The sequence below is a fragment of the Petromyzon marinus genome, chromosome 48 (genome assembly GCF_048934315.1).
Source record: "Petromyzon marinus isolate PM22_M1 ecotype Great Lakes invasive population chromosome 48, UKy_Petmar_22M1.pri1.0, whole genome shotgun sequence".
Classification (NCBI taxonomy): Eukaryota; Metazoa; Chordata; class Hyperoartia; order Petromyzontiformes; family Petromyzontidae; genus Petromyzon; species Petromyzon marinus.
In genome coordinates this window covers 1,910,121-1,924,905 of record NC_133714.1, presented here as the reverse complement: position 1 = coordinate 1,924,905, position 14,785 = coordinate 1,910,121, and the positions used below count along the sequence as shown (strand labels likewise).

At 45.8% G+C, this 14,785-nt stretch overlaps 1 protein-coding gene and 1 long non-coding RNA gene across 5 annotated transcripts in view; both read right to left on the bottom strand.

Moving 5' to 3' along the window:
- Window positions 1-14,785, bottom strand: part of MEST (mesoderm specific transcript) — a 19,527-nt gene extending 4,742 nt beyond the window's left edge. The window contains exons 1-12 of one of the 4 annotated variants that reach the window (XM_032972289.2): window positions 14,673-14,785; window positions 14,360-14,466; window positions 10,867-11,021; window positions 10,419-10,498; window positions 8,500-8,577; window positions 8,134-8,270; window positions 6,589-6,647; window positions 4,987-5,027; window positions 3,332-3,402; window positions 2,313-2,414; window positions 1,112-1,188; window positions 389-452 (exon numbers count right to left, since the gene is read on the bottom strand). In XM_032972289.2, coding sequence (XP_032828180.1) covers window positions 389-452; window positions 1,112-1,188; window positions 2,313-2,414; window positions 3,332-3,402; window positions 4,987-5,027; window positions 6,589-6,647; window positions 8,134-8,270; window positions 8,500-8,577; window positions 10,419-10,498; window positions 10,867-11,021; window positions 14,360-14,367 — 872 coding nt within the window. In that variant the 5' untranslated portion in view covers window positions 14,368-14,466; window positions 14,673-14,785. Of the gene's footprint in view, window positions 1-388; window positions 453-1,111; window positions 1,189-2,312; window positions 2,415-3,064; window positions 3,139-3,331; window positions 3,403-4,986; window positions 5,028-6,588; window positions 6,648-8,133; window positions 8,271-8,499; window positions 8,578-10,418; window positions 10,499-10,866; window positions 11,022-14,359 lie in introns of those variants that run through there. The other 3 variants (XR_012947077.1, XM_032972288.2, XM_032972290.2) reach the window with 3 other exon arrangements.
- On the bottom strand, window positions 5,133-5,636 carry LOC142931070 (uncharacterized). Its single transcript, XR_012947078.1, has 2 exons — window positions 5,417-5,636; window positions 5,133-5,303 (listed from the first exon to the last, which is right to left on the bottom strand). It is a non-coding gene; the product is annotated as an uncharacterized LOC142931070 (long non-coding RNA).

The window sequence follows — 14,785 nt, the reverse complement described above, 5'->3', positions numbered from 1 at the left end:
CTCCTTCCACAGGCCGGTTATTTAACATATTGGGGGGGGGGGGTGATGCACTGCTCTAAAAGTGTTTTGAACGGTTTAAAACGTACATCCCGCGACAGCACAAATGAAATAAAATTGGGAAGAGAGCAAAACATAGAGAATAGGGATACATATGTAAAAGCACCTTACATCACATATCGACTATTCCATAACCCTAAGGGTAATCTAGTCTCGTGCACCGCAAGCGACAACTGTTCTGATGTGGAACAATGTGCTCCACAGCACCAACCTGCAAATGGGTATAGTGTCAATGTTACGCTGTAGTTTTTCCATACTGAGGAATCTGAGCATGAGGATGCAAGTAAGTGAACTTGACGGAGGTGGATTGCTCCGTCAATGCCATATTCACCGATAGTGGTTGACGAATTCTGGGTGTGGATTCACAGGGTCTGCTGGTCCATAAATAAAGTGCACTGGGTGGGAGGGCACAGAAAAAACAGTCATGAATCAATGTAAAAAATAAATTTCCATAAGAAATTACAATTAATTTATGATTAATAACGATTTAGATTTTGTATCACAAAGTTTTTGTTCGCTCGGAGAAAGCGTGATTCAGCGGCACGGGAAACCACAGACAAGCGGGGAGGGCAGCCAGAACCGGCGTCAACAATTCCCCAAGCTCTGCCATCCAAAATTGGGATGTTTTACCAACTCCAGGAATGAGGATTTATACATGTGGGAGAAAATCTGAGTACCTGTAGAAAACTCGCACGTGGGAGGGAGCTAACACTCCCCCATACAAATATACAGATCAAAATCCATTTTCTGTAATATATGTATAACTGTACGCACACTCGCACATACGGAACCTTGTATGTATATTGATTTCCTTTTGCACCTTATGTAGCCAAACGCGGTAATCGGAGGTGCAATGTACTGCCATTTTACCTTGGTAAACCAAGAAATGGTGACCGACGCCCAAGGGTAAGGTAGGGGATTTCCCAAATTTGCGTGACCCAACAACCCCCCCCATAACAGTGCTGGATTACAGGTGGCCTGTAATCCACATTCTGTGATGCACACCAACAGGGGGGGGGGGGGGGGCAGGGTTCGGTGGAAATTGCCAACTCACACGGCACCCTGGTGACGACGAGGGCACCAACCCAGCGTGCCCGGTTCTGCCAGCGCTGCTGGATGTACTGCAAGAGACTGCACACGGCACCACCCACACAGGTCAAAGTTCACCACACGCACGCCCGGCACCGCCTCTTTCCAGCGGTGCCAAAATTAGGAACGCACCGGTAGGGGCAGCACGACCATACGTGGGGGGGGGGTGGGGGAAGGAGAGGGGTGATGGGGTCACTTTGGTTGATGACATTGTACGTTTTAACAGCGGTGAAGCAGTGGCAGCAACAGCCATGGTCTATCCACTGCTGGATGAAGGCTTCCCCCAATGCCATCACCATCCCTCACGATCCTGTGGTGCAACAATTATTTTCTCCTGTGCATCTTGGTGTTCGGCGTCCTCTCTTATTTGGCTGCCATTCCATCAACGGTCTAGACCACCGGTCAAGTATCCCCCTTCCAGTGATGTTTACCACCCAAGCCAACTTAATCTTCTGCAGACCAACCACTTTCCTTAGTTTGCTATAGCGACAAAATACGTGCACAGTATTTAGTTAGTTTTGGGCACCCCCCCCATGGGCACAGATTTTACACGAATGTAGGTAGGGGTGGGTGCTGGGGGAGATATACTTGCCTGGGCTCAAATGTACAACCTGCCGCCGCTGCTGCCTGTTACAGCTGCCTCGCAACACCGATCTTTGAAAGCGCCTCAATTGGGGCGGAAGGGTTACTTAAAGAGGTCAATGCCCATATCAGAACAGTGAGCCGAAACTGTACAGATTCCTTTGGTTTGAATGTGGGATTCAGCTTCCAGTGATTAAAACAGATTTTAAAGGTGAAGTTGATGGTCTCAACCCACCAGCGACGACTGCACAGAAACATATCATGTCATGGATTTGATTGTTCACTTTATTTGGTAAGCTACCTTTGCTCAAATCACTATACGTCTCAGTCTCCACAGACACCATTCACCTGAAACCATTACGACTCATCTCCATGCACCACAGCCTCATCAGACATCTACCCGACATTATGCACCTGAGACTCACACTCTCCAAACACTCAGTCACCCAACACCACTCGCACTCGCCAAACACTCAACTCGCATTACACCAGGTCACCTAATACCACTGGGAACTCGCCATGGATCTCAATGGGGTTTCCCACCTCATTAAACAGTAAAGTAAACGGAGGATGTATCCACTGACCTGCTGATTACGAGATGCCCATCATTCCAGCGCAGGGCGACCCACATGTCCCAGAACTCGGGGTCGGTGGGCTGGGTGTAGGGGCTAAACACCTCCCGGATTCTGCGGGTTGGATCACATCGATGTAAATATGCTGTCATGCCCATTGAGCTATATAGCTCCTTTTCAGAAGCAACCTATCCAGAATTGATAGCTCAACGAAGTGGCTTATCATGTGGAAATGTAGAGTAGGCAAATATTCTAAATGCATGTTTCTAAATGCGGAGGGAAAAAAATCTGAGAACCCGGGATAAAAATCCACACGACCAGGAAGAGAGAGACAAGCAAACTCCAAATATACAGTAGGCGTCAAGGTCGGGATCGAACCCACGACCTCCTGTACACCAGGCGAGGTAGTTAAAATCTCACCACCACGGCACTCCTGCTCCCATCACAACCCTTAAATTGAAGGTGTCTAACGACAGGATTCTGCAACTGGCTGACCATGGGGCCAGAGGCGGCCCGCAACGGATCTTGTAAAAGTGGGCCACCGAGCTCTGGCCCGCCGAGACGTACGGCTCATCAAGGCGTAAAGGGATACGGATGAGTGCGACATACTTCACTCTTTAACCCAGGACGATCACACCCAGTTGTAGGACTTTTTTCAGGCAGGTCCTGCATTGGGTTTTAAATTTAAGCTGTTTTTATACCAGTTAAATGGGGGGGTTCATTAAAGTGGGAGAAACCAGAGCACCCGGAGAAAACCCACGCACGCGAGGGGGCAACACTCCATCCCCGTACAGTTGCAAACAGACGGCGATTCGTCCAATTGCTGTACCGCCTTCTCCTGGTGAAGAGGGGAAGACCACACAGCACCAGTTCACACACATCGCTCGCCGTTGCTGGGAGCCGCGGCCCGGAATCGAACTCTGGACCGTCAGCTTTCAGAGCGCAGCGTGCGAACTGCTGCACCGTCGCTCCTGCAGCATGGTTCAACGTCATTGGATAATAATAATAATAAAAGATTTAAAAAAACTCGCCCTTGTTTAAAGAAGATGAAGTTCATCAACCTCATCAGCACCGACGAGAGCACGAACCCCTCGTTCAAGATCTGCAACAGAACCAAATGCGCAGATCGCAGAGCACAGATTTGCCTTCGGAATCAACACGAGCGGACAAATCGCGTGCCGCACATAACAGGGTGACCACCAAACATGGAAAACATTGAAAATCGCACCCATAAGGTTTAAACAATACTTGAATATGGCAGCAATACATTCAGGAGCTAAAATGGCAATGTTGAGGCCTGCTCGGCAGGACGAGAGGGCTTCAGGAGAGAGTTGGCGAACTTTTGCTATTCCAACTCCGTTTAAGGAGCGCAGAATACAAGGGTGGGGGGGGGGGGTACTATATGGTCCACAGTTTGGGTTGCATGTCCAACATTTCACTCCTGCGGCTTGTCTTTCATTTTCCATTCATGAAAGAGATGTAGTGCATTGGCCTGTCGGTGTTCTGATGCGTTTGATGGTTCCACCAGTGTCAGAGCGGAGAGGGTGCAATGTTTGTGTCGCGAATGAAGGCGTTCATTCTGGACGTCCACATTGTTCCACTCTGTTCGCCAGAGGTTCCGTTTAAACATTGAGAGCATGTCAAGCTTTATTGTCTTGTTTCCTGGCTTTGTTTCCTCGCGATGCATAAATGGCATGTGCTACATTCTCAGTTTACTCCTGTCGTACTACAGTTCAGAAACTACTGGAGAGTACTGCTCCACCACATCCTCAGGATCAAGTTTTTTTATGTTAGATTATTTTAATTCGTAAGTTTCGTTGTATCTTAATGTTTAACGATATTCCTGTTTTAAAGACAACATGAATGTTTGAGTACTCAAAAATTATCACTAGGTGCTGGAAATGGGCTATATTTGGCTAAATTTGAATTAACGGATTTTATTGACAAAAGGAACATACCAGGGCATCTCACACCCCTGAATTCGCCTGGTATTTCCAGGACACGGTGTATTCATAGCACCCTACTGCAATTGTGTCATGGCATTCCCATCGGCAAATTTTCTCAGCGAGTCATGCGTTGCGCCATATGACGGGACAGACCCTGGAAGGGAACGTCACTTTACTGGAGTCCCGTCTTCAGTTCTCTCATATCCGTAATCGACAACGCATCTCTTATGCGATGGATAGACAATTTGTAGCTCGTCAATACTAAACATCTTCATTCCTCGGTGACTGCGGCAAGCAGTGCACCACCCTGTGCTTGGGGAACAAAGCCTGGAATATGATGTCCCAGAGCTTCGTTTGAAGTTTCTGCAATAGGCTTCTTTATTTTATACGTTCCATAGAGTTTATCTTATAACAATCAGAATCAAGATCTTCCATAGGATGAAGAAAGAAAAACACACACAAATGTATTGTAAATGTCAATCTGCTTTCGGAGACCCCCTGAACTGCTTTTCCCTTCTCTTATTCCCTTGCTCGGTCCCTCCCGTTTCCTCCTGTTCCTCAAATGTAGTTCTGCACTCTGGGCCATATTTAACGTTCTTGGGGCGAATTAAAAAAATGTTACTTTGTCGTTGTTGTAGAACCATCTAGCAGCTTAGCTCACTCCAATAGACTTGTGCATGGCGTGCCAGTATTCGTGTTACGACTCTCGCGAAACTCGGCGGCGAGCATGTGCGACATACCTCCTGCGATAGCCGGGGGTGATTTGTTTCCGGAAATAGGCCTGTGATGTGAACAAAAGGGAAAAAAAGGGGGAACACTGTTGAGTATTTTGTTATTTGTGCTTGTGCACGCACCACTGATCAATGCAGGTACATCACCAAATAACTTGGTTGATATTGAGATACGGTCACATTTTAGGCACTATATAATACAATTTAGACACTATAATGAAAATAGAGATTGTATTTTACGAATTTAAAAAGCCGATAACGTTGGTATTACTTTAGTGTTTATTCTTATTGTTTATATCGGATCATCTGGAAGTTAGCTTATTGATCTTCTTTGGTTCTTTCGGTAAAGTCACGTAGAATGATAATAAAATAATAAATTGATCAAATAAATGAATCATTGCAGTCACGAAAGCTTTAAATCGAAATTTAGCTTATTGACTTTTCAAAATATCACGTACATGTGCAAAGATCGGAGCGATATAAATACTGTACAAAAAAAAAAGGTTGCAAATGTAACAGAAAGCATTAAATTGACACAGGTTAAGCGGAATTATTGGCGATGCTCAAAACATCTACGATACGTTATTGACGAATGTTTTGAGGTATAAGGGGAAGACAACTCAAACAACCAAATTATCTTTTCCCGTACGTACACCAATACGCACCGAGGCTGTGTGCCGTGGGATGTTCGACACGAGACTGAAGCGGTGTTAATGAGACAACGACTTCCAAGTGACTTTCAGGCACTCCACTGTAATGCTCTCTTGACAACACTGCAGGGTTACTGCTGTACCTTTCTGTACACTGACACATAGTGAACAAATCAGCTAGCAAGTCACATCTGGGGTAGTTATTCCATTTGAGGTTCCACAAGTTACCACTGTGGCGAATGTAGCACCTCTAGTGGCTTCAGGAATCATGTGAAGCAATTCAGAATCTGAATCTTTATTTATCCTGGAGGAATCCGATGAGGCTATGAAGCTCTTTTTCAATACGTCCAGTGACATTAAAATCGATCACCATCATCAACCATGGTCTAGCCACCACTCAAGCTGTCCCCATCTCTCACGGTCTTGCGATGCACCTACGCTGGACATAAGGTGTCCTCAACACTCCATTTCCTCGGACGCAGTGCCTCTTTACCTGCTACGCCAACGTTAGTCTCGACTCCCGGCTATCATTCCTGCTGGTGATGTGTCCGGCTGAAACACAGTTTCCTTTCCCTACAATCAATAAGAGGTCTCTAATTTATGTCTGTTCCCTGCTCCACGTGATCCTCTCTCGGTGTTTCAGTGTAATTCCAAGAATGCATCCCCACTCCATGCTTCAGGTCAAAGTCAGAACCAAGGTCAGTCAATGTGACCTTGTGTTCAAATAAGTATGGGGCTGTTCAGAGCCAGCAGAAATTTCACATTCAGGCCAGTGACAAGCATGCATCTCTCCCTGCTTCTTTGTGTACTCAAAATGCCATTTTATTTGCGAGTGTCCATGTTACCGTATTGTGTAATTGTTAGCAATATAAGAGGATTGAAAACATGGTACTTCAGGCACTTTGGAATGCTGCTTTTCAATTTCAGATAAAAGCAATGGTAAAAATGTGTACTCTCTTACCTCCGTTAGAAAAGCAGACACTTTTGAACAGTAGGTGTCCAGGAGTTCCATCTTCATGCCTTATTTAAAATGATAGACTATAATTAAACTCACATGTTATCTCATACAAGTCATTATAAAAAAGTTAAAGGTGCATCCTTGCAATAGCTAACACCACTGCTGGCAGATGGGCCCCCACTAGAGTGCCCCAGAGACTCTAGTGGACTTTGCCTACTCTCCTACACTGCCAGACCTCTTCCAAGAGGTAAAAGTAACCACAAGCGACCTGCCAATTGACTAACTGTGGTGTACTCATTTATACTGCTCTGTGGATAGAGGCAGGATAATTTGTGACCATTGTTTAGACTTCATGATGCATACCATCTACGTGTTATAAGTTACTTCTAAATTGCCTTTAATTTCCCCAAGAAAGCCTGTTGGGAGTGTTTAGACAGTTCTCATGATGATTTTGTATCGGGACGTTTGGACGTTTAATATTTTAGGTACAATACGGAGACTGGCGTGCAGGTGTGAAACACTAAATAAACAATAAATAATGCTGATGAGGATAAAAGCATTGATTAAAATAGAACTGGCTAATATGCAGAATGCTCCTAATAAGTATTGAGACTCAGCAAGGCTTTCTTGGACAAATAAAAATTACAATTGATATTAACAAATACCCCAAAGCCACAATGGCAGTCACAGAGAAAAGTGTTTTTGTGTGAATGTAACAGACACTGTGCACAACCCTGAGAGTAAATGACATGAAACAAGCTTGGGGTAAATGATCCAGAGGGAGCTAAAGCGAGGGTTTACTGCTCACCGGTGACCAAATAGTAAAACGTATACTCGTCGGGCACCGAAGGGATGTGGTGGCCAAACAGCGGAGGTTTCGGTAAGCAAAGGAAAGTTGTATTTGTAAAGGAAGGCTTGCAAATGGTTAGGAAATGTTATATTCATTGAGCCGACGTTGTGGCAGGAGGGAAAAGTTGTAGGTGCATGCAAGGGGAGTTGCAGCTGGTGAGAGGTTATAGCCAGAAAGGGGAGGTTGTGGGCTTGAGAGGGGAGGATTGCAGGTGGTCAGAGGTCATGTTTATTAAGAATTCGATTGTGGCTGCACACAAGGGGGACGTGCAGCCAGTGAGAAAACGTTGCAACCAGTAAAGGAAAGTAGTGGTCAGCACGGGGACATTGCATGCCTACGAAGAGCAACGGAATGCCAGCGAAGGGCAGAGAACTGCTGACGAGTCAGAATCAGAATATTTATTCATACTAGAGGAATCCAATGAGCAATAAAGCTATTTTTCACAGATGTTCAGTAGGGGTGGTTCAGAAAGTTACAACAAACAATACAAAAAACACAATACGAGTGCAAAGTATGGGAAAGGTAAGCTAATCACTCAATCTTTTTTTATTTTACCAGGTAAAATCCACCGAGCTATTAGCATCGTTTTCAGAAGCGACCTGGCCACAAATGACAGTTCAACAAAATGGCTTATCGCGAGGACATTTATAACGGCCAAAGAATCGAAATAATCTGAACGCGTGCGTTTCGGTCAGCACCTCGCCAGCAGCTCCTGTGCCACAGTGACACCGTAGTCGTGCGCCAGGACGTGCAGGCGGCGGTTGGCGAGACCCAGCCTCACCGCGAGGCCCTGCACAATGTCGGCCTGCTCCTCCAGCGTGTAAGCGTGCGGGCGCTGCAAGGGTAAGAGCGCGGCGCGAGAGAGACGCGTCACGGGGAGAGCGCGGGAATTAGGGTAGGCTCACGTCACACTCGTGGCTGTGGTCGTGAGGACCCTACGGCTTCGCGGGCTTATAGGCTTTATCTAAAAAATTTGAACGATTTCGTCGATTAAGATGATTAATGCTCTGTCAATGTCCATGTTTGTGATCCATGTGTTCATAGCAGGCAATTATGCGAAATACCGGCTTGTCGCTGAAACCAAATCCCAGGAAGTCCAGAGCAATCACGCGGCTGAATCGCTGCGTCAGCGGTTCCCATATCTGACCAAGGTGTGGGGAGACACAAGGTACCGAATTGGTCAATGGACCGCTTTCCCTTAACGCCCGTGTGGTCTTTCCTACACAACCCCGGTGACCAATTTTACCAACGCAAAAAACACGGTGTACATGTAAATCCTTTTGTCAATCTACTGATGGACTATGGGCTTCCTACACTGTGTGGGAAGTGGGGGGTTATTTGACCAAGCTGAGCAGCAGTGCGGGTTGATAAAGGTGGAGAGTATAGAAGAGGGAGCATATATATACACAATGCAACAATTTATTGTGCTGCATTGTCCTCTGCTGTCCACGTTCGGAGTCAATTGCAGGATGTCGGTGTGCATCAACATGTACAGGTGCAAAGTTAATTTAAAAGACTCGTATACGACGTGCATGAATATTCCACGACGACTGGATGTGCTAAAGTTTATATTTCATTATCATGACTGATAGAACACCATTTAGTACCATCAGGTGCACAAGAAAGCATCGCATTAAATTTCGTTCTGAACTTAATTTGGCTAAATCTCAGTTCTGAGAAATTAATATATTGGTTTGACTGTTATATCCACCCGCAGAGCAGGTAGAATATTCTGCTCCTGAGCTTGTGGGACAGAGGTTACTTAAAGCAATATCAGAAGTAGCTCTGTGATAGCCACTTCTGCGAGCCGTTCCCTAACACGAATGGTGGCACTGTTCTGCGAGAGACCCGAATTGATACTTCGCATAAAAATAGGTTTTACCCTTTCTGGCAATAAAACAGGTGTTAAGATGTTAAAACGCCAAACAGAATTATTTTTTCAAGGAATCCTGTCTGCATTAACCACGCGTACTTGTGGTGAACATGCAAACAAGAAACATGCTCTGATAATATACGCATTGTCTTTGAAACTGATTGGTCCACACTAGAGACAGAAAAGAAGCGAAGTTGATTTGATGCTTTCGTGACTGCAGGAATCAATCTTTGGTTTTTCGGTAAAGTCACGTAGAAATAAGAAAAAGAAAATTACATAAAGAAAGGAAGCGGTTTGGTGTTTTAATATCTTAACACAACTGTTTTATTAACAGAAAGGGTAAAACCTATTTTTATATTTAGAAACTGGCAAGAAAGGTCCCATAATGGAAACCTCATCTTGTGCCATTATGCCGATAGCATGATCGAGATAAAATTGGGGGAAAATATAAAAATAAATGTAAAAGTTATGTAGGGTGTGGCGGTTCATGCTTTTGTGAAACTCCTTCACTAGAAGAACTCCGTACACAAAATGGGCTCATGAACCTACGTATGTAGATCTTTTGAGTATTATTGCCTTGTGTAGATGGCTCTCTCCAGGTATTTCAGTTTCCTCCCATATGCACTCTTTAAAATAATGGACAGATTTCCCATTGCAGGACCCTCTTTAGAAAGTATTAACACTCAGTCGTGAGGCTTTTCTGCATTACCAAACAACACCATTCATGACAGTGCCAAATTCTCTCTCATTGGGCACTACATCAAATGCAGCTTGCCATAAACCCATTTAGATAACTAATGGAAAGCTGCTGTGAGTTTTAACCGGGCACACACATATCCACCGATGTTAAAATGTGGTTCTTGTGATGAAAAAGTATATTAAAAATGGTCGAGCAGATAAGCAGAACTTGAACCAGTAAGTAAAATTAGCATAACCATTGGGTCAAGAGCAAATACTTTAAATAATACATTTTACTCCTTTTACATAGTTTTTCAAAAGACAATTAAATCGGTGATGTGATATGAGAGGAGTTCTCTGGACAAAAACACACAAGTTCAGAATATCTGCTTATTATGTAGATTCACGGAATATGCGTTGATGCATAAGCACCTTCCTCCAGTCGTAGCTCGAGGTGGGAAATCCGTGCAGAAGAATCACTATGTCATCCACTCCCAAGACACCCTGGTCATCTGCGCAGGCCGCAGCAACAAATGAAACAAATTATGAAAAATAGGCAGCGACTTAAAAATCGCTCTATCTGCACGTGATTCACACACCATCTGCATCTGGCTTGGGGCAAAACAGGAACAGGGGTGGAGTTGATTATGCATTCGCTACATTTGATGCCAGTAACTCAAACAGAGTCACTGTGTTATCTATACGCGTCTCAATACATTAAATCGCATGCGACGTAGCCAGCATGGCTCGCACCTCTGTAACAAAAAAACAATCCGGCGTCTCCCGAGTCACACTGGGCTGGTTCAGCGAGGTGGCCCTGGCGTGGCTGGATTATATAGAGGATGAAGAGGTAGTAATTGTGAGCAGCACGAGGGCTCACCTCTGTAGAAGATGCGCTGTGTGCCGTGGTGATACACGTGCCCGCCAGCACGCCACTGCAGGAGCGGCGGTGTGAGCGGCGGCGCTGGGATGTTCAGGTAGATAGCGATGAGTGGCACAGCCAGCAAGCACACATGCAGCCACCATTCGCCCAGCCTGGCACACATGAGACTCGTGAGAAGTGTGGGACACAGACGGATCTAGGAGCGGCAGAACTCAATCGCTAAATGGGTATAAATGGTGCTGGTCCCTTTGACCAAATCACCAGAAATGTGCCCGATCTCATCAGCCTGGTTATTGCTTGGATGGGCAACAAAAGTATGAAATATGAAAAAATAAGAATAGGTTTTACCCCTTCTGGCAATAAAACAGGAGGTGTTAAGAAGATGTTCAAACATCATTAGACCTCCTTTGCCAGTACCAAAATGTAATAGGGTTTTTACCATTTTTTCTGGCAACAAAACTGAAACCTTTTTACAAGGATTCATGTCTGCATTAACCACAATACCTGCAGTCAAAACCACAATGCCTGCAGTCAAAATGCAAACAATTGGGTCGAGGCTCAAAAGAAAGACGTCCCTTGGTGTGGACCAATCAGTTTCAAGGACAATGCATATATTATCATAGCATGTTTTTTGTTTGCATTTTGACTGCAGGTATTGTGGTTAATGCAGACATGAATCCTTGAAAAAGGGTTTCAGTTTTATTGCCAGAAAAAAGGGGAAAACCCCTATTATTACATTTTGGTACTGGCAAAGGAGGTCTAATGATGTAGATGCTCACTGAGCCCTCGTTACTTTGATAGTGCATTGTCTTTGAGCTGTACGCCTTCTGGCGTCATGTGGTCGAGCACCAATTGGGTCGAGGCTCAAAAGAAAGCCGTCCCTTGGTGTGGACCAATCAGTTTCAAGGACAATGCATATATTATCATAGTATGTTTTTTGTTTGTTTGCATTTTGACTGCAGGTATTGTGGTTAATGCAGACATGAATCCTTGTAAAAAGGTTTCAGTTTTGTTGCCAGAAAAAAGGGGAAAACCCCTATTATTATAAGATGTTCAAACACCAAATATAAACCTTTTGCACGGAATCAAGTCAGCATTAACCACACACGGTACTTGTGGTGAACATGCCAACAAACATGCTCTAATAATATATGCATTGTCTTTGAAACTGATTGGCCTACACCAGAGACAGCCTTCTTTAGGGCCTCGTCTCACCAGTGTCAGACCAGAGAACGCCAAAAGACAATGCACTATCAGAGCATTTTAAAGCTCGGGTGAGCAGCTACAAAACGGGACCTTTTTGCCAGCATCAAAGTATGGAAGTTTTTTAAATTATAAAATAGGTGTTCTAGGCTGTTGTATGCCTACATTGTGAGTTCAAGTTAGTGTAACGAAACCCATTATTGTATTGTACTTCTATGCTACCACAGCGTTGCTCTCCTCTTTCACAAGCGTGCATCTACCGTTGTGAAGTATGGTCAATTAACTCCCACGACCTGCACATCCTGGCGAAGCCCTCGTCCAGAAAAAAACAGATTAACAAAAGGACTGTACATCGACAGTCTGTATATTTTATGGCTTATAACTTGAGTCATCTTGGTAGTGAACCGTGCCAGGAGGTCGAACCAGACCGGCAACTTCTGGATTGCCAGTCCGGTGTGCTCCCCATTACACCAGGGCAACTCCATTCGATTCGTGATTTGACATTTCAATGAGTGTGGCAAACCAGTAACTGGTTTTTAACCTGTTTTTCATAGAAAAACAAGATTTAAACAATCCTAGAAGTTACATCATTGTGCTAAGGTGCCTTTGACCGAGACCCCATGGTTAGTCAATCTGAAGATAAATTATATTCGCTCTTCGTCATTCCAGTTGGATAAGTTATGCTGAGCCAGATAGAGTTTATTTGACCATACTTCACCACGCTGGTCAGTGCCGGTTGGTGAATACGCGTAGCATTGGCGCTGAAACATATACGTAGAGTATAACGATTTTTGTTTGCATTGCCCCGAGCTGCTCCGTAACCTACAACACTTGTTAGGGCATTATGTTGTCGCCCATTCAAGCACAATCAGGGTTTTAAAAAATCTACTTTTTAGTTTCCTAGACACGGTCATCTATCTAGATGGGGGGTTTCTATCACTCTACGAATTAGCAATGGTGGTTTAAAAAAAGGTTAACTTTAACTGCAGTTTTCGTGAGCTTTATTGCTGGAAAAAAACATCAACAGGGGGGGAAGAGTGGAATTGAACACGGCGACTTCACAACGTTGCTTTTTAGTCAGGCTAAAGGTGCACTTTGAGCCCACGTGAAGTCACGAAGAATGCCCGCTGGTACGTAGGGTCAAGGCACTGGGCTTGTTGAAGGTTAAACACAAACATCCACGCAGAGACCATGGTCTACGCACCGAGCAGCAACTCTCTGCATTCACCAGACTGCGTGTAACGCCGAGACTTTTTTTTTAAAGTAATGGTTGCGAAGGCACAGGCCCCCAAACGCCAAAGCTACCAGCAACAAACAGCACTATTTACGTGGTAAGAAGACGAGTTCATGCGTTTCTAGACTCCGAGTTAGGTTGTTGTAAGAATTTGTGAACAGCCACTGTTGCGAGAGGGGGAGGGGAGATTGCAAACTATAAAACATTTTCTTTTATTTTACCAGGTAAGGCTCTCCGAGCGTTAATGGCTCTTTTTCAGAAGCGACCTTGACATCACAAACGATAGCTCAACGAAAGTGGCTCATCACCACGTGGAAATTAATGCAGCCAAATACTCTAAAACGCACGTCTCTAAATGCGGAGGGGGGGGGGGGGAACCTCCAGAGTAAAATCCACGCGGCCACCTGGGAGAGAGACAGACGCGCAAACTTCAAACAATTACAAACTCCAAACAATTACAAAAGGCGACAGGGTCTGACACGCACCCACGAACGACCTCGTCGCCGACGAGGCGCGGTGGTGAACGTCTCGCGGCCGCTGGGAGCCCCCTTGCGTTGGCAACAAGGTGGAGCAGCACGAGGGAAGACGAAAGCGAGAGAGACAAGAGACGACAGAGCAGCAGCAGCAGCGTTTGTGACACTACGCAGTGTTGGTGAATGGGCCAGAGGCGATTGCGTTGAGCGAGTCGGGTGAAGTTTGTTGCCCGCTGCCGCCTGCATCGAGAGGCGTCGTTTGATCACCATGCGGACGAGACGAGTCGGTCCGATGGAGAATCCCTTCGACGCTCGGTGGAGCAATCAAACGAGTCGAGGTTCACTACACGACAAACGCTGTCGAGCAGTAGCGATAGGAGAGTAACAAGCAGGCCACACACGCCCCGAGGTGATGGTTGTTGGGGTGGGTGGTTAACAAACAAAAAAACCTCCGTACCCTCACGCGTTACGTGCAATAATTATAACAAGCACCGCGTGAACACAGGGAGGTTGGGGGGGGGGGGTAACCCAGGTCCCATCGATGTAGAAGTTTGCGCGACATTAGGAGGCGTGGACTCACAGACGCATGGCCGCGCACAGCCGCAGCAGACATCAAGCGCAGGGGCCGTCCTCACCACCTCCTCACTTCTCTTCACGGACGCGTGCGGCAGCGATTCTTTAAGAGTTCTTTTGGAGGGGAGGGGGGGGGCGGTGAGGGGAAGGGGATGGGGGTGGCCAATGTACACACGTAGCGATATGGCGTAGGGACTCGCCGTGCGAACGTACGCGGCCGCTATTTAAACAAACAAACAAAACCGAAAAGAGTGATTGCTGTTCAGGGCGGGAGAGAGCTAAGTGTGGATTGGTACGGGCGCGCTAAACGCAGCGGCCACCGGCGCAGTCCTCCTCGTCCTCGTTGTTGTTGTTGTTGTCCCGCCTGCGACTGCTGCGACTGCCGCTGCCTCTCGTTCCCACTTCCGATGCGTGACGCTGTGCCGCGTGACGC